Source organism: Acomys russatus, chromosome 26 (genome assembly GCF_903995435.1).
Source record: "Acomys russatus chromosome 26, mAcoRus1.1, whole genome shotgun sequence".
Lineage (NCBI taxonomy): Eukaryota > Metazoa > Chordata > Mammalia > Rodentia > Muridae > Acomys > Acomys russatus.
In genome coordinates this window covers 42642457-42661583 of record NC_067162.1, presented here as the reverse complement: position 1 = coordinate 42661583, position 19127 = coordinate 42642457, and the positions used below count along the sequence as shown (strand labels likewise).

The window sequence follows — 19127 nt, the reverse complement described above, 5'->3', positions numbered from 1 at the left end:
GGCCCCAGCAACCATGAGCCCATTTCCTACCACAGTATCAGATCAGTGGCAGACAGAACAGTCATCATTGGTTTAGTGGCATTGCTTCTCCCATGTCTCCTTATCTCACTCAGTCACTTCTGAGCCCTTGAGTCACTTTCCAGACCAGTCCTTTGCACCCAAGCTTGTATCACCATTGCTATTTGAGAAAACGCAAACCAAGATGCTGAGTTAACGTCAGTGTATGTTTGAGCAGCAAGAAATCCTTAAGGGTTATATAGTCCCAATAACCAACAAAAGTTAAATTTAAACCAGTCTTAAAGCTGCTCTGAGAACTTGCCACAGGCCTCACAGCCTCTCTCACCACCACACCCATCTTTCCTTTTGTCTGTTTGATCCTCATGAGAAGTTGGTCCATTTTATAGATGGGACCACTGAGGCTCCTTCACTGAAGACTATGCCGTAAGTGAGATGAAGGCTTGAAACAGCTTCCAAGTTCATGGCTAATAATAACTTTGTGAATGTTTTGGGGAACTTATCGGTTGGTAGATGGAAACCGCACACTGTGGGAGTATTTACACTACAGAAATGGTCAAATAGTGCAAAGCGCACGGTTTAGTGTTTGTCTTTGAACGAGTGAGCCACTTGTTAGGCATTTAGCAGAGCCTGAATGACTGGCACCCAGTTGGATATCCTTATCCTGTGCTCAGGGCATGGAAGTCACAGATGACACACTGTACTCCCAAAGAAAGGCTTGTTAGCATTCGATGAATGACTCTGAAAATGGAAGATTATTTGCTCCCTGTTAGAAATATTTCTTGGGCTGAATGTTCACAAAACTACTAAATGGCTTAGCAAGGCTCCTCTCAGGGGTCTTTTGCATGCAACACCTCAGAGATTAGTTAAGTGCACAGGTTTCACCCAGGTCACTCTAACCAAAGACATATCCAGGCCCCTATGGTGCCCATCCCCAGACAGGGTGTGGGGACACCCATATACTGTGGTCCAGAAGCCCCTCTAGGCACTGCATGGTCTGGCTAGCATCCCTCGCCCCCAATACATACACACAGGGGCTCAGATAACGTCAAGCTCTTATGCTCCTCTTTGGATGGCAAGTTCTCATTCGAAAAGCAGGAACTGAAGCAGGGCCCCTTAGCCTTCAACCCTTGTCTGACATCTCTAAGCCAGTCACCCCCATATGCTGCAGTCCCCCTCGTAAGTGTCCCCATCTGTTTATCTCATGTGCCCTGTCACCTCCCGCCTGGATGCCTCCCCTCCATGAGCTCAGACACATAGTATCTTCTCCCAGCCATATCCCATTCCAGACACTTGAGGCCCTGAAGCTTGGGTGACCTTCTGAAAGTGGAAACCATGTCCGGCCACACCCTCCCCTTGTCACCTACACAGCTGCCCATCACTTGGGAACAAGCACTAAAATTCTTGAAGTGACCTACAAAGGCCCGAGGGCTTGCTACCTCTTGGCCACACCCTTTATCGCTCTCCCAGCTGCCCTGTCCCATTCTGCACAGAGGTTTCACCCTATCTCTGCCTTCTTCCTACAGTGCCTCTCCCATGCCCACCCTCTCGTGGGCCTTAGTACACCTACTTCCTCCTGAAGCTTTGAGCTCCAGCATAAGGCCGTCTGAAGCCTTTCTTATTGCCATCTGTTCATCCATGCGGTTTGCTGATGTGCCTACACCGTGCCAGGCACTATTGTGAGCCACAGGAATACATGACAAATCAGGTGACAGCAACACGTGCCATCATGGGATGGATATTTCAGTAGAGGAGAAAGATAAAAAATTGGACAAGCACAATATGTGTGGTGGCACGGCCTCACACAACCATGTTGCTTTCCTTCGCAGTGGCTGTCTCGCTTTTAAATTATTCATTAATCAATATTGATTTCCCCCCCCCCAAGCAGAGCCCCAAGAGAAGATAAACTGAATCTGCCATATTAGCAGCAGGACCCTAAGTACAGCACTGTTATGTGCACAACAGTGGGCCTCCACAGAAATCCTAAATATATGTGGGTATACTATTCCAAAGTGAATTCTCCTAATGTCAACATACTTCAGTTCCCGGGCCTGAAAATGAGAATCCTTGATGGTTGAAACCCTCACCACACCCAATTGAAAAGTCTCTACATACCCACACTGCCTGTAATTTTGACTTAAGTCAAGGGCCAGCTGACTCTTTCTGTAAAGAGACAGATGGTGTTGGGGGCCAGGCAATCTTAACTACGCTGTAAAAAACAACCATAACAATTCTATAAAAGAATAGGTGTGGCTTTGGTCCAAAAGAACTATTTATAAAAACAGGCTTCAGGCATGAACCAGCCCACAGGCTATAACTTGTCACCTCTGAGTCAGATGTCCCAAATGCTCACAGCTCATGACAGTTGAGTGTGAGCCTGCCCATCTCAGCCATGGATTCTACAGCAGTCCTAAAGGACACACTTCAGGCATGCACAGATACCCTCTCTGTCCTGTGTCACACAACACCGGGAGGCAGAGATGAAGGCTGGCACGTTCCTTTGCAGGTCCCCAAGATTCACTAGAGGCTGAGCTCATTTCCCGTTCTCCCTGGGCATGTGTCAAGACTTCTGCCCTCCACCCAATCCAGCTTGTACTCATCTGGGAGACACAGGGTCTTTGTGTCTCTGCAGCAGATGACACGGGGTGGTGTCTTTCAAATTAGATGTGACAAGACAAAACATGCCTATTGCTAATGTTAATTTTCAAGAATTTGACTTTGGCTGGTTGTGAAAAAAAAAATCACATTACTTCTGGAATTATATTTACCCTCATTGGCAAGAAGGGGTTGTAACTATGGCAAACAGGATCCTCAGAGGACTGCCCACTACGGTGGGAGGAGGCCCACGGATTACTGTAGTGTTTATGGAACCCGCAGATATCAGCTACAGCAGTGACATGGTGTGCAGGTCACAGTAGGTACCTGCCGTTCAAGACAGATAGAAAACATCACCGCAGTTTCAGGGCAGCATTAGCAGTGTAGAGGTTTGAATGAGAAATATCCTCCATTGGCTCAGGTGCTGGAACACTCGGTTCCCAGTTGGTGGTGCTGTCGGTGGATCTGGTGTAGCCTTGCTGGATTAAGTATGTCACTGGGATCCACTGGGCGTGGCTCGGAGTTCATAGCCTTGCCCCCAACTCCCAGTATGCTCTCTGTCCTGTGTTGGCAATTGAGAATGGGATTTCTCAGACTCCTGCTCCTGCCCCCACCCCCAGCTGCTGATACATTGTGACCTTGGGGGTGTAACATATCAGGGTTCTCACACCATATCTTGAATGTGCCAGGGTTCACACCCCTCCCTGCCCCCCCCCCCCGCCACCATGTCACTGTTATGAGTAGAGCGATGGTCTAGGTGTTGTCAGTCCCCAACAGCACTGATGGTAATGTTCTGGCGGGGGTGGGGAGGTGGGGGGCTGCTTTGGTTCCAAAACACACATTTGTGTATTTCATCACAAGGATCCAAAAGTCACCTGCTCCTCCCTTTCATCATCATCATTACTGTGTCACTACTATTATGTGAACATGTCATGGTGTGCACGATGTGGGGTACACATGTGTATTCACATGTTTGAGGCTAAAAGGGAACATAGGATGTCCTGCTCCATTGCTCTGTCCCTCATTCCCTTGAGACAGGCTTTCTCCCTGAATTTGGAGCTAGGCTTATCAATCCTCCTGCCTCCACTTGTCACAGTGTTGGGGTTACAGGCACATGGGTTTCGGGGAATTTTAACTTAAGTCCTGATGCTTGTCCAACAAGCACTCTCGCCCAGAGGGCCAATATCCCAGCCCTGTGCAACTTCCTTTTAAAGTAGCATTTTGCTAAGAAGTTACCCATGTCGGTTTGATTGAGCCTTAGTTTACGAGAGTGGAATCATTCAGCTATAGGAGTCAAGTAGGTGGAATTCCTGAGGTAGATGCAATGCTTCCTAGAGGGTTATGGCCAAATGCAAAGCAGGTTCTGCCTGAAAGGGGCAGTAGTGGCCTCGCTCCTGCCAGCCAGCACCACATGGAAAGAGAACTTAAATAGACAGGGCCTTCCAGCACTCAGGAGGCAGAGACAGGCAGATTGCTGTGAGTTCGAGGCCAACCTGGTCTACAAAGTTAGTCCAGGATAGCCAAGGCTATACAGAGAAACCTTGTCTCGAAAAAAATTAAAAATAATAATAATTTTTAAAAAGCCAGGGCCAGGGAGGTTTAAAGAAATGCAGAAAGCCTGGATTATCTTTCAAATGTACCAGTGTATCGGTGTCGTGACTTTTAAAAGATTTTGGCACCAGTTACCTCCATAGTCTAAGCTGCCAGTGACTACCAGCCTGTAATCCCTACCCAGAAGCCAGAGCAGAAGAGCTGGGAACAGATCCCACCAAGCGGGGAGATGATGCAAGGTTCAGTCTGCTAATTGCCCGATCTGCCTCTCCCCCACCAGGCTCTGTCTAGGTGGGAACAGGTCTGAGATGCCATTTCCCATCATTAGTCTTAACCTCAGGAGAGAAGAAGAGCCACCATCCCACATGTGTGGCGGCAGAGGAAACAGGCCATGGGGAGTTGTGTTGGCAGCCTCCCTCAGGAAGCCAGATTCTCCAAGGCATATGGACACCTTGCTGACAGCTAAATGGAAGGACGGCCCAGGCCTCTGGCTCCTTGATTTGATTCAAGTGGACTGATCATTGTGACTGGATGATAAACGAATATTTCCTTCTCCTTTTTGGAGAGGTGCCGGAGCACAAGCTGTGACTACTGGGGGATTCGCTCTTCTGGTCACTGTGTCTTGGGGGAAAAATTATCTTCCTTCCCAGGCAGAATGAATGGTTCCTGCCTCTGCTGCCTAAAGAATAAAGCCAGGTCCAGGCAAAAATCAGGATGCCAGGAAATGTCCATACTGCATTGTTTTGTAAAGTTCTTTGAAAATTGGCCCTGCACTCACCCTCCAGGGGACACAGGGTGGAAGAGTAAAATTGGAACAGAGGCCACAGCAATAAGGAGAAAAGACGTGAGAAGGATGAAAAGATGGTCTGAAGTGGGAGACCCTCCCACCCAGGACGGCACGCAGCAGAAAATCTGCAATAAGAAGAGTTTCACTCCGACCTGCTTGGCTTCACCAGAACTCTCCGGAATTAAGAGCCTGCAGGCTCGCGATGTTGTAAGGCTGTGGATGGAGCCCCCTTCTGGAGAAAATTTTCATCAGGTACAAAACAAGATCAAAACACACAAAGATACAAAGATGGGCACGTGCGCACACGCACACAACAACCACAGGCCGATTTTAGGCTGTTAAGATAATGTGCCTGTCATCCAGGTAGCTTTGTCTTTTTCTTGCCTTCCACAAAATAGAAGTTATCAGGGCTCCTTGGGTAGCTGTGCTTTTAGACAGAAAGGAAAGATGAGACTTTTTTCGAGACCTGAGCTCTCCCTCCGTGAGAGTTCACTTCAGGTGGCCAATTGGTTGTCACAGCAAAAGTCCTAGTTCCTGAAGATAATACCATGGTTGGGCATGAGATATATATATATATATATATTATTTTTTTGGATGGGTGATTTTACTCTAACATGAAGAAGATACTTCTAGAATGAAATAGAAATTTAGGAGGGCTCAAGACAGGAAAAATGGAAGAAGGAAGGAGGTAGAAAAGGGAAGAGCTGCTAAGACCTTTGAGGTTTCCAGCAACATGGTGGAATTATCAATCCAGGTCACATGTCCAGCCTGTTAGTACTTTAAAACCATTTCGGGATTTGCTAAAAATATTTATTATAATGTTTAGACATGTGAACTTTTACCACTTTAAATCCATGTTTCCCTGGACCTTCTGAAATAGTGCAAGTTGCCAGAAATGGAAGTCACAGACTGGGGGCGGGGGAGGGGCAGGGGAGTGGGGGGGGAGAGTGGTGCCTTCTCACACTCTGAGTCCCTGCCCTCATCGGAAAGGCTTTGCACATGAACCAGGCCCTTAAAATAGAACAGGCAGAGTGGCGGCCACATGAGAAGATGTGGACACTCACTCAAAGTCCTGAAAGGCTAGAGTCTCACTCTCGGGGAGAACTTTTCCACTTTAAGCCAACAGCATAGAATTCTGTGGAATACTTTCGGGAACTCTGGAGGGACAGCTCTCCAGACCTGAGCCACTCCCTAGAAATTAATTCTTGGGGGATTGCTCATGCATTGTGAGAAGCTGGGCTGGGTGGAAGTCCTGCCTCAAGGGAGCGGGCAATCCCATCCACAGTGGAATTTCTCACTCACACTTCTATTCATTTGTTGTACATTTGTGACAGAGGCCAAATTCCAGCTGCTACTTCCGGGACAGGTTTTCCCAGAACACCCTAGGGGAGAAAAGAGGTCTTTCCAGCCAATATTGTTTAGAAGACCCCCTACCTGACCCCCACCCCAACTCACATTTGGAAGGTGACAAGTTTGTCAGTGAGCAGCCAGAGCTGGGCCCAATGCCTGCTGTATGTATGACTGAGTGGAAACACACACACACACACACACACAGGCTTGCCCTAGCACCACAGGGCAGTGACTAATTTGCTTTATCACACTGTTTTTCCATTTCTTCTGTTTTCTTTCTGCCTCAGGAAAGTTTGGTTTAGGCTTGTTGACTCCAAGGCTCTGAGATGACCCCTCCCCAATCTCCTATCCTCCGACCCCTGTACATGCCTACTTTTCTGGAACGCAGCAGAAAGACTTCCCCATATTTTAAACCCCTTGCTGGTGAACTCAACAGTACCTTGCATAGGTGTGGACTATTTCCCCTCCAGGTGCACTGCCAGAGCAACAGTCACTATCCGAATACAGATGAGCTCGCCGATTATGCAGGGCTATCAAAGGCAGCCTCAGGGCTGGCCACTTATGCCCAGTTCAGGAGCAGCTGAGTGAACTGAGTGTGCTTTCAAAGCCACCTGTACCAGCCTGCCCTGCAGGAGCAGGCACACCAGTTGCTTTGCAGAGGCGCCCAGTGGGAAGGCCCTAGCTCCAAGGCTCTCCAGGGCTCCCCCCACAGCCTGCTTTGCTCATAGAAAAGCATCCGTTTGTGTGAGCCCCCCTACCCCCACCCCCCACCCCGTATTCAAACACATACTAAAACAGGAGGACTACAAAAGTCCTGGGCAAGGCAACAACAGTCCATGCCCCAGATGCCAACAGCCCCCCACACACACACCCAGGGGAGGCGGGCCTTGTGAAATCCATTGCCTGGGGCTGCCTGTTGCATGCAGCCTGGTCCACCTAGCAGTTCCGGGGCTGATGGTAATGGATTCTTCCACAGTGGAGAACCTGGGAGCTCAAACAGGGTGAGCAACTTGCCCTTGGTGGTTCAACTAGCAGCAGAGGGCAAGAAGGATCTGTCTGGATCTTTCCATCCAGGTATGCTCTGTCCCCCCACCTCCTTGCTAATTGGGAGACACACAGCGTTAGGAATAGTTAGAGCTCTGGAGATGTGGGAAGCTGGTTCGAAAGCAACCATAGGATCCATAGCAGGGTCCCTGGAGAACCAGCTAGGAAACCCCTGGTAGGAAAGCAGCAACAACTGTTGTGTACTCCAGGACTGTGTGTCCACTGAAGACGTCAGAAGTCAGGGAGAGTCTGTCCAGCAGGAAGCATCTTACTTACTCACTTACTCAAGGTCCTGGAAGGATCACACACACACACACACACACACACACACACACACACACACACACACACGTACACACACACACACATCTTTCCTATGGCCGTTGCATTTCTGGGGTGCTGGTCCCTCTCCAGCAGCCATCTCCCCTTAGAAAGCTACCTACAGAACCCTGACTTTCTTTCCTCTTTCTCGCTTCCTGCTCAACCATGTGCCGTTTCCTCTGGCACCCAAGAATCCTGGCCAGCAACTCAGCACCCATGCCTCAGGCATTCCTTTCCACTTCTCTCTTCTGCATGGCCCTAACACCCCTGCACCCATCCACTTGTAGGTTGCTACCTCTGGGTCCCAGAGGCTGCTTAAAGGGACAAGGAGGGACCAAGCCAGTGTGCTCTCTGGGGCCTGAGTCCCCAGAGGAGGGCTGGGTGTGCCCCCTCAGCCTCCAACGCCTCTGGCCTGTCCACTAAACATTGCTCTCCTACAACCAAAGTTCCAGAGATCTCCGGGCTTCAGCCCAGCTGGGGAGGACCCCCAGCACGCCTCTCCTGCTCTGCCAGCCCTGGCCTGGCACCGAAGCAATCTGGAGGGTTACCCGGCAGGCAGCTGCAGCCTGGTAAGGAGGCTTGAACTTTTCCTTGTGCTCAGCGCCACCCACCCTGAGAAGACAGCAGCGGAGGCAGCCAGGACTCGGCTAGGAGCTCCAGCTGTCTGGACAATGGGAGCCCAAGGGGCTGGGGGGTACTGGGCCTGCCCTCTGGATAGGAGACCCGCGCTCAGGCCCTTTCGAGCTGGAGAACCGGAAGACCCCAATGCGGGAGCGGCGGGTGCCTGCCTGGGCTTTGAAAGACAGCAGCAGCCGGGGCTGCGGAGATCCGGAGATCCGCTGGCTGGAGGTGCCTTGCAGCTCGCCAGCCGGGCTGGGTGAAGAGAGAAGGAGCACCCAGGGAAGTCAATACCAGCTCTGGCCTCTCTCAGCCCAGCAGCCCTGCAGCTCGCGATCCCAAACAGAATGGCTCTTCCCCCGCTAACGAGAAGGGCGACCCGGCAAGCACAATCCCTAGGAGTGTGTATCCGATGCACAGACCTCTGGAGGAGGCAAACCAAAGTTACCCCACTTGATGTCAGACAGGATGTCGCCCCGGCTTGCAAAAAGGCTCTGTCCTCCCCGTATGAAAGAAAACACACACACACACACACACACACACACACACACACACACACACACACACACACACACACACACCGAGACTAGCTGGCATGGGAAGCCAGGCTCCTCTAGGATCGGAGCCAGGGGTGACCTCGCATCTGAGCGAGCCCAGTGAGTCTGTACGGCCGCATCAAAAGCCCCCGCGACCCTCCGATCCTCCTGGCCATGCCGAGCAGAGCGATCGAATGCAGAAAGCTGGTGCGGAGCGCGCTAACTGCGGCTCGCATTCCCTACCTGGGACAGCAGGACGCACAAGGCGAGCGGAGTTCTTGGCTGCATCTTGCCTGACTAGAAGAAGCGCCTGGCGGCGTTTGCATTCACACACGCGGCTGCACTGAGCATATTTTCCGTGGGAGCCAGCCTTTGAGGAGAGGCTCTGCCTCGCCAGCCAGCCAACTTCCCAAATAGATCAGCGGCAGCATCGCGAAAGCATTGGGTAGCGGCTGATGACCAGGACCAATGGCTTTACAAGACGGATTCCTTCATAAAGCTCCCTCGTTTTGCATGGCAGATAGGGGCGAGCACCTCGCGGGGAGAGAGCCCCCTCCTAGCAAGGAGGCGGCACGCTAGCTTTTTTTTTTTTTTTTTTTTTTTTTTTTTTTTAACACTCCTGGGGCCCAGCCTCACAAATCAGGCTCAGCAATGCCAGCCTATTGCACTTTCCTTGAGAACTGAAATTGCACTCGGACCGGCAGCCACTTCGAACACAGTGCAAAAAGATTCTCTTTATTAAAATGTTAATAAGATCCACTTTATTCTCGATAAATCACATAAAATGACGCCAGCAGTCCAGCCCTCTATGTATGTCCTCAAAGCCTTGCTGGCAGATTTCTTTGGCTCCCTGCTTCCCCGTGGCCCCCTTTCTTTTCCTTCCCCAAAGTGGCTCAGCCACAGTGGTGTTTGGTGTTTTTTCCGCCATCACACAAATCACAAAGAGGACAGATCAATTCTAGCTTGCAGGAAAAATCCATCAAGGAGCAATAGATTTTATTAACTGCTCAGGTGAGAGTGTGACTGGCCGCCACTCCACAAGCGTGAACCTGGCACCAAAGCCAGGACCGTGACTTGAGCAAATTCTGTTTTTCCCATGTGGATGTGACCTTTCAGAGGCTCTGAGCTATTCCCTAGGGCTCAGAATAGTACCAGGCTCAAGGAATCTTACAGTTGGGGAACCCTGGAAAGTAGAGTAAGCGGGACACATAAGGTGTTTCTTCTCTCAGAGATGCCTAAGGCTAAGGCAGTAAAGTCCTTATATCATGCAGCCCTCTTTCTAAGATGGCTTATGGTGTTTCACAATAAAGGGCATTTATTCATCTGAGATAGAAAACTTGGGCCGCAGGAAAAGTTTAGAAAAGTAAAGCGTTGATTCCCAATTACAACTGAGGTGCTGTGATTTGGATATGAGCTTCCTAGTGGCCAAAGCAATAAGAAAAATAAGTGACATCAGGTTTTGTTGTAGAAATATGTATAAGTTACATTCAATACTGGTATATAAATTTATCATGTGGCATCTGTCATAGCTAGGTGCTGAGCAATGGACCACATTCCGATCCATCGGGCTGGGAAATATTCCAATATCTGGCACAGGGCCTGGAATATAGGGACAATTGTTGGTATATATTTAAAAAATAGATAGCTATGTCAATCAAGAACTAGCCAAAGGTGAGGAAAAGCCCAGAGTCTGGGGCTGAACTAGCTTGTCGACACCCCAGCTCTTTACTCAGCTGGTTACCCAGACTCTGCATCTCAGTTTGTCTTCTGGTTAAAACTCCTAAGGTCACAACAGGGATTCAGTGACAGAACAAGGACTTCACACATGCAAACTGACATACTTCTAAAATTCCCCCTTTGTCTGCCCTTTGGTCATTAGCTCAGTCATTGCATGCAATCCCAAGGTCATTGATGATAATGCTGTGATGTCTAGGGCTTGGTTGTTTTAGCCAATTGCACACCGTACAGACAGCAATGCCACCCAAAGAGCCCACCAAAAGATGCTGAAGAAACTGCTGCCTCACTTGTTCTCATCCTATTGCATAAACAGCACCATCTGCCCCAAACTTTAATAAATATGGCCTTTATGTAGATGATATGACACAACAGGACAATGTGAGAGCCATGTGTATGTAGAGCCATACTCAGGTTGCTGCTCAGAGATAAAGGACAAGCATGGAATCTAAAATGATCCAAATAGAGATATCTGAAATCTCTTTATTAGTCTCTATTCCAGGAAAATGGCCATCTGGTCAACCAGGCCAGTTGCCCTGAGACAGGAGATTAGCAAACACAGACAGGAAGAAAAAGGAAACAGCTCAGCTCAGAGGATGGGGAATGAAGATGACTATGCACTGGTGGGTGGGCTAGGAAGGCCTTCCCTTATCTTCATAACAACAGCTCTGCCCAGGGAGGCCCTTCTATGAGAAGAGAGGGTCCTAAGCTGCACTCGGTGACAATTTGGTGTCCTGCCTTTGTACTTTGGCCAGCCTTCCCATGCTTGCCCCAATCTGTCCTCCTTACTGCCTCTCACCAAATATACCTGGCCTTCTGCCTTCTGACTAAATGTCAGGGCTAGAATTGTTTCTGATTGGGGTGGGGCATGTGAGCAGATCTAGGCCAAGGAGCTGTGATTGAGAGTGACATGTGTCACTGCAAGGCTGGGTGCTTTGTGGTCACTGTCAGACAGGTTGGTCAGTTTCCCTGGCAATAGGGATCAGGGACATTTTTTTTTTTGCAAAGTGCCTTTACTGGGGAGAATTCTCAAGAAGACATCTGCAGGAAGAGAGCCTAGAATCAGATGTGAAGAAATTGCTGTCACAGGAAGGCCTTGTCCATCTCAGAGCTTAGAACAACCCTTCAGAATTGACCCTGGTAGAGCTAGAGGTCTGTGGGGTTTGTCCTAATTAGGTCAGTGGCTAGAGATTCTCCCAAGTCCTGAGTGAGATGGCTTGGCTTGGCCAAGGGCAGTTTTCTCTAACCTGACCTCAAACCCATCATCTAGATGCATAGCTGAGGTGAGGATCAGGGCATGGATGGCTCTACAAGTCTGATAGTTTCAGCAAGGACAGATGCAGCTTGTGGACAGGAATCTTGACCCTCCCATGCCAATATTCCTGGACATCTGTTCTGGGAGCTTCTACTCTCCAGCAAGAAAAGTTCCAGCCAACTTCTGACTCTGAGGATGCCTGCTCCTTACTCTTTCCTTGCCTCCATTTCTACAAACTCACTTACCAAGCCTGGAAAGAGTTGGGTTCTCAAGCCGTGAGATGCTCCTAATAATGCTTGGAGAACTCTGGCTCTTTACGTTTAAAATGGCAGGAAGAGCCCTACCAGCACGATAAGGGCTGCATTGGGACCTGCAAGCTCCACCTACATGGAACTAATAGCTTTGACACTCCAAGCCTCAGTTTCCCCTCAATAAAATGGGACGCCTAACATGGCCACACTGCAACAATGGCTGCAAAGCCCAAATATTTTTCACACACACACACACACACACACACACACACACACACACACACACACACACACACTCCCCTCTACACACAGAGAATGTGATTTGGCCATAAAGCATGGGATGGAATTTTGATCAAACAAGACAGGAAATAAATCATTTCCTTCTGATGATAAAAGCCTTCTGAAGAGGAAATCCATTTTTTTGTTTGTGCGGTTCAGCTTGTTTTTCTTTTGGGTCCCTAATGGGGGCTTGTGACTGATGACTGATCAATGGTGGCCAATAATGCTGGTTCTGAGAACCATAGCTCTCTACCTGTTCCCACTTGGCCTCCTTTACACCGGCCCTCAGGAAGTCCAGTCACTGTCACAGATATGAGGCTGTCTTTAGACCATTGGAGGTTCACACCCTTTCAAGGCACTTCAACTTGGCCAGAGAACTGACAGATCATCCAACAACCAGCAGCTGCCTCCTGTGGGTGCCAGGGGTTAGGTCTATTTCCTGTCCTTGGATAATGTGGCTGAATACATTCCAGAGTGGGTAGAGATGGCTAGGGATATGCACATGCTTGTATGTGTGTGCACAGGCACGTGGGATGTGTTTATGTGTTTGTGTATACATACGCCTGCTCCTATGGGCTGATAGCACATAAGTATATAGTATAGCAGAGATTTTTTTTTCAAATTTTGCCTGTGCTGTGATTTGAAACAGAACAATGGCAAAACAAACAGGCAGCCCCATGAAGAAAAACAGCTCTCACAGTTCCTTGAGGCCTTGGGATATAACGGACATACTGGGGCAGCCTGGAAGGAAGTCCATGCCGTACGCTGGTCAACAAGTCTTAGTGCTAACCATGCTGTCATCCCAAAGTGGTACACAATCCTTCAGGTCTCTCTCTTCAACACCAAATTCTTGGTCAGGAAAGCACCCACCTTTCCTGAGCCAGATCCCTGTTCTATGCTTCTTTGGAGCCTTTTGTGCTCCCTCTGTCACTCAGTTCATCACATGGCTTTGCCATGTGACTTGTTAAGGACTTGTTATTCCACTGAGAAAAGAGAACAAGTAGCTGCCATACGCTTCCACCGCCACCAACTTCCTGTGGCCACACCTGCCTTAAGTCACTGCTTGTCTGGAGGTATGTGATCACAGGACAAGAAAAGTAGCTAATGTGTTGTTTTCCTGTGACGGTGCTCCTGCTCTCTGACTGAAATCAACTTGGGAAGGCAAGGGGATATTTCAGCTCACCAGTTATAGCCCCATCGTTGAAGGAAGCCATGCCAGGAACTTGAGGCAGGAACCTAGAGGTAGGAATTGAAGCAAGGATGAGGGAACACAGAAAGCGTGGCTTTTATTCATTCCCTTCCCAGCTCCTGTTGAGCTGGCTTTCTTATGTAATGCAGACCCACCAGCCTAAGGGTGCACTGCTCACAGTTGAACGGGGCTCCCTGTAACAATTAGCAACCGAGAAAATGCTCCACAGACGTGACCACATGCCCATTTGATCAAAGCAATCCACTGATTGAGACGGCTTTCTCTTACCTGACTCCAGCTTGTATAAAGTTGACAACAGAAATCACAATCCACCCTTTCGCTATGACCACCACCAAGCTATGAAATAGAGTTTGTGGGCAAACTTGCTGGGGCTAGAGTGAGCATGTAGGTCCTTAGAGATCTTTTGTGGAGGATACTTGGAGTAAGGGATCCTCCTGCCTTTCCTCAGTAAGGGCAGAGCCCCCACACTGAGGAATAAGATGTGCTCCTTCATCCCTTTTGGTCTGTGAACATGTTTACTAGAAGCAATATTTGCACACAGCAATGTGCATGGGCTGGGGTGTATGGTAGATTGGATGAGAAATGTCCCCAATAGGCTACCGTATTTGAACCCTTGGTCTTCAGTTGGCCATGCTGTTTAGGGAGGTTACAAACCTCTAAACTGGGCTTTGAGAGTCTGTAGCTCCACCCCCTAACACACACACTTCCAGTTCATTCTCTTACTCCTGTGTGCAGTTGAAGATGTGATTGCTCATCTTTCTGCTACCTGCCCCCTTGCCTCCCACCATGAAGGACTTGTGTCCCTGTGGAGCCATGAGCTAAAATAAACACCATCTTTGCTAAGTTGCTTTTGGTCATCGTATTTTATCAAAGCCACAGGTAACTAATGCGGGATATTGGGTCACCTCGGCTAAATTGGCCTGTGCCTTTGGGATTCCCTTCCTTCTTAAGCCGCAACACTGGGTATTCAGACATCAGCCTTAACCCATGACTGGAAAACCATTAAAAACCCCCTCTAGGTGTCTCCCTCACCCAAATCAGTAACCGGGGTTACTTCTGCAGGGAGAACTAAAACAGATCAGTTTGGCAGCACAGTGGGCCTGGATGGGAGTTGGTCATACCGGAAAAAGAAATATCAGGCCTCCTCCCCAGACATAGTTTGTAAGTAACCTCAGGGGCGTAGGGCCTACCTTCTGCATCTTACATCTTACAACACAGAAAGCATACCCTGAGAACCTCTCCCCCAGTTCTGCATAACTCTCAGCTCTTCATTTGGCCACTGTAAACCCCTCTGGAAGAGCCTATTGCAGCCATGGTGTTGGGCCAACAATCTTCAACCTTCCTAACGCCGTGGCCCTCTAATACAGTTCCTCATGCTGAGATGACCCTTGGCCATAGGATTATTCCTGTTGCTACTTCACAACTAACTGTAATTTTGCTACTGTTATGAATTGTACTGTAAATATCTGTGTTTTCTGATGGTCTTGGGTGACCCCTGGAAAAGGGTCACTTGACCCCAGGTTGAGGGCCACTGAGCTGGGCAATAGGAAGAGGGATGATGCGGTGAGGTTCGAGTGCTTAGGAAGCTGTGACTCGGAGAGGGAATATGTCACCCCATCACAAGGTGCCCCAGACGGCTGTGAGACCCAAAGAATCACAGGCCCTGGGGGTGGGGAGCGAGTGTGGTGAGGGATGGGAGTTTGGTACCATCAGGGCCCAATGTTGCAGAAGTTATCCTAGTTTTCCACCTATCAGGGAAAGGACTTCTTATAAATGGTGACCAAAAATAAATAAATAAATAAATGCAAAATATTGCTCATAACACCACACTAGCTTCTAAATGAATTTTTAAAAGTTTACTCCCCAGAGTCCAAAACTAGGTAAGTTGAAAAATGTCAGTGTCTGTATGGCAGGAGTGAGTGTGTGTGTGTGTGTGTGTGTGTGTGTGTGTGTGTGTGTGTGTGTGTGTGTAGTGTATACACGTGTGCATAAACGTGTTTTTATTTACCTTTGCCCTGAGATGAGATTTGTCCTAATGGTCCCAAGGTTCGTAAAGCACGACCTCTCTAGCCTGCTCCTGGTCTCCCAATGGGGAACCCTTGAACTAGAACAAAGGGGAAACCGGGGAGCGGGAACACTTGGAGAAAGGTCTGGCGACCAGAAGACAGCAGCAGAAGAGGCTGAGTGGCTGGAGGGTCCTGATTAAATGTCATCCTCAATCCTGTTGCCAGGGGAGGCATCGCTGAAGCTGCTCAAAGGAGGAGTTCAATTTCTCAGTCTCGTTTTACATCACTTTCTTACATCTGATTGAAGCATGGACAGACTTTGTGGAAGGCACCCGTGTTGACTGTTCAGAAGACAACAAGAGCCTGGATTCTCCATCTCATAATTCTGAGTGGTGAGTGGGGCCGTGTGATGACATGGCAGCCTTCCTGAGTGGCCAGCAGGGCGTCTGGCACACAACATGCACTTGCACAAGAGTAGATCAGGACAAGCATCCTTCCTAACACAGTAGAACAGTCTCACTCGTCCCTGCACCCTACCCTGCCTTATCACAGGTGGAATGAACTCCTTTGTGCCTGTGGCTTAGGTTGGTGATAACAATGGGGTGGAGGAGGTGGGGTGCAGCTCCTGGAATGCAGGGATTCTGTCACTGGGATACATGCCCTGAGACAAAGCAACTCAGAGAAGAAGGGCTTGTTTCAGGCCATGGTTCCAGGTTGCATTCCACCAACTCAAGACAGCAGGGATCTGGAAAAGCCAGTCACGTGACACCCATAGCCAAGAACAATGTGTCTTAGCTAGGGTTTTTCATTGCTGTGAAGAGGCACCATGACCAGGGCAACTCTCATAAAGGAAAACATTGTATTGGGGCTAGCTTACAGTTCAGAGAGTTAGTCCATTATTATTAGGCCAGGAAGCACAGGAGTGCGCAGGAAGACACGGTGGGGACTGAGAGTTCTACGTCTTGAGCATCAGGCAGCAGAAGGAGACTGTGAGCCACAGTGGGCATAGCTTGAATATATAAGACCTCAAAGCCCGCCTCCATAGTGACACATTTCCTAACAAGGCCCCACCTACTCCAACAAAGCCACACCTCCTAATAGTGCTACTCCCTATGGGCCAAGAATCCAAACCCAGGAATCTATCGGGGTAATTCCTATTCAAACAACCACACCTAGTGCTCAGCTACCTTCTCAGCTCTTATACAGTCCAGAACCCCAAACCTAGGAATAGTATTCACTTTCAGGCTGGGTCATCCCATATCAATCAAGGTAATGTCCCACAATCATGCCCACAGGCCAACCTGATCTAATTAACCCTTCATTGAGCTTATCTTCCAATGTGGCTGTAAGCTGTATTAACAATTGAAACCAGCCAGCACACTGTCCTACACCTCTGCCATCTGTATGAAAATTGCTCTCACTCCCTGGCTATTGGCTGGTCTAACAATGATGGAATAACCTATGAAGCTAAGCCAGCCCCAGCTCAGCCCAGATGTGCACTGCCAGTCACAGTGGGAGGCTCAGCTCAGATCCATTAAATCCACTAAGACAACCATAGGTATGTAGGAAACAAGAAACAATGTTTACCAGGATGAGGCGCACAGAGAGCTGTGGCTTTTTGTTATTCAGACTTAATATACCAATGCGTAAGTGAGCCCGCTACAGTCGGTTTGAATGTGGACTGCCTCCCCATGGAACTCTGTGTTTAAATACGTAGTCCCTAGCTGATAGCTTTGTTATGGAAGGTTGTGAAACCTTTTGGGGAGAAGCCATAGTTGGTGCAGGTGGATCACTGAGAAAGGCGCGAAGCCTTCTTTCTGGGTTATAGTCCTGCCCAACCATCTCCTGAGTGTCCTGCTTCCTGATCACTCATACGTGAACAAGCGGCAAGACAACCTCCCACCACTAGGGGCAGAGTCACGCGAGCTGCCATGGTCCAAGGACTCCTATCCCCTGAAACCTCTAGCGGAAATGAACCCTTCTCCCTTTAACTTGCTCCTGCCAAGATTTTTTGTTTTAGTTTTGTTCTTAATCAACAACTATAGAAAAATAACTAATGCAAACACCATTCTTTGGTCTGTGCTCTGCTCAGGGTAAGACTGAAAACCGAACTCACTTTTTGGCATAGACCTTTACATGAACATATTCCATAATTAATGTTTTTAATAATCACAAATCCAAGTCCTCAACAATGTCTCAACGTACCCAGTGGCCCTCTCCTTTCGCCCAGCTAATCCTGGCTCCCTGGCTCCTCTAAGGCAAATCCCCTGGTTCCGCTTTGAACGGTGCAGCAAAGCTGCTGAGTTCTGTAGCTGTTTCTGTCCCCCGGCAGGACTGTAAGGCCATCACTTGACAATTACTAGGGAAAATTTATTTACAATGCAGTGCGGATCCCTGAACGTTTGCAGCGGATGCGTTCATTTGCAATGTAATCCAAATCTGCCAATGCCTCTGCAGATAAGCTGCTGTTTCCTATAGAAGGAAACCCACCCAGCTAATGGTGTCTGCCGTCTTTTATGAATAGACCAAGGTCAGGGCCGCTGTAATGAGTGGGGGAAAGTTAATCTTTGGAAGCAAGTTAAGCACAGAAAACTACATTTTAATGATTCAGAATGTGTGGCAGCTGGTGGGATTTAACTGAGTGAGTGCCAGAAGAGGCAAACTCAAGACACTTTTGTTGCGTACTCGGAGCAAGTCTGCAAGATTTGAAATGACTGGTGTGCAACTCCCATCAAAGATGGTGTCTGTTGTTGCCTTTACATGGCCCTGGCACACAGTGGACATTCAGTAGACACAAAAGGGACACATTGATCTAAGAGACTTTTTCCAGCCCTTTTAATACTCTTACTTGCCCCTGGTGGAGGAGTACCCAACACTACACCTTTGGTGTCCCAGCAGCTCTCTGCCTGGTAATGGCTTTTATACTGTGTTTCCTCAAGGATCTCATGCCGGGGAGATGGCTCAGTGGCTAAGGTGCTCGCTGCATAAGCAGGGGACCTGAGTTCAGATCCCCAGCACTCTCATAGAACCCAGGAATGGCAGTGTGCAGTTAGGGATGTGGGAAGAGCTAGGTAGAGCCCAGGACCGTGCTGCCCCAACAGACTGAAATGGCAAGCTCTAAGTCCAATCAGAGATGCTCCCCCCACGCCTGCTCTCTCTCACACCCACAGTCCCCAGTCCTTCTTAACACATATCCACCCTCTACTTTGCACTTTGAACACAGTGTATGATGGGAAAGGAGAGACGGCCCCAGCCTGTGAGGTCTTGCAAAAGCTACATCCTAGCTCCTTCTCTATTTTCATTCATTTTTCCTTCTGCCCTTCACTGCCTGTGCTCCACTGTTAGTCACCAAATCATCAAATACTCCAGGCTCTCCCCTAGCATTGGGTCCCTGCACACTCCAGTCTCTTCACCCAGTAGACTCATTGCCCCCATGTCTGGGTCCTCTTTGACCCTTGAGCCCATCTGTAGGTCTTCCGCAGAGAAACGCCTTCCTTTTGTCAGTCCACACTTTGTTAGCTCATCCTCCCCCCGCCCCCGCCCCGACCCCCGAGTCCTATTCTTCGTGGAACTTT

At 49.0% G+C, this 19127-nt stretch overlaps 1 protein-coding gene across 1 annotated transcript in view; it reads right to left on the bottom strand.

Annotated features, from left to right (window-relative positions):
* Positions 1-9315, bottom strand: part of Cdh13 (cadherin 13) — a 1096387-nt gene extending 1087072 nt beyond the window's left edge. Inside the window, exon 1 of the mRNA XM_051169275.1 lies at positions 9061-9315. Coding sequence (XP_051025232.1) covers positions 9061-9105 — 45 coding nt within the window. The 5' untranslated portion in view covers positions 9106-9315. The remainder of the gene's footprint in view (positions 1-9060) is intronic.
* Positions 9316-19127: the final 9812 nt, after the last annotated feature.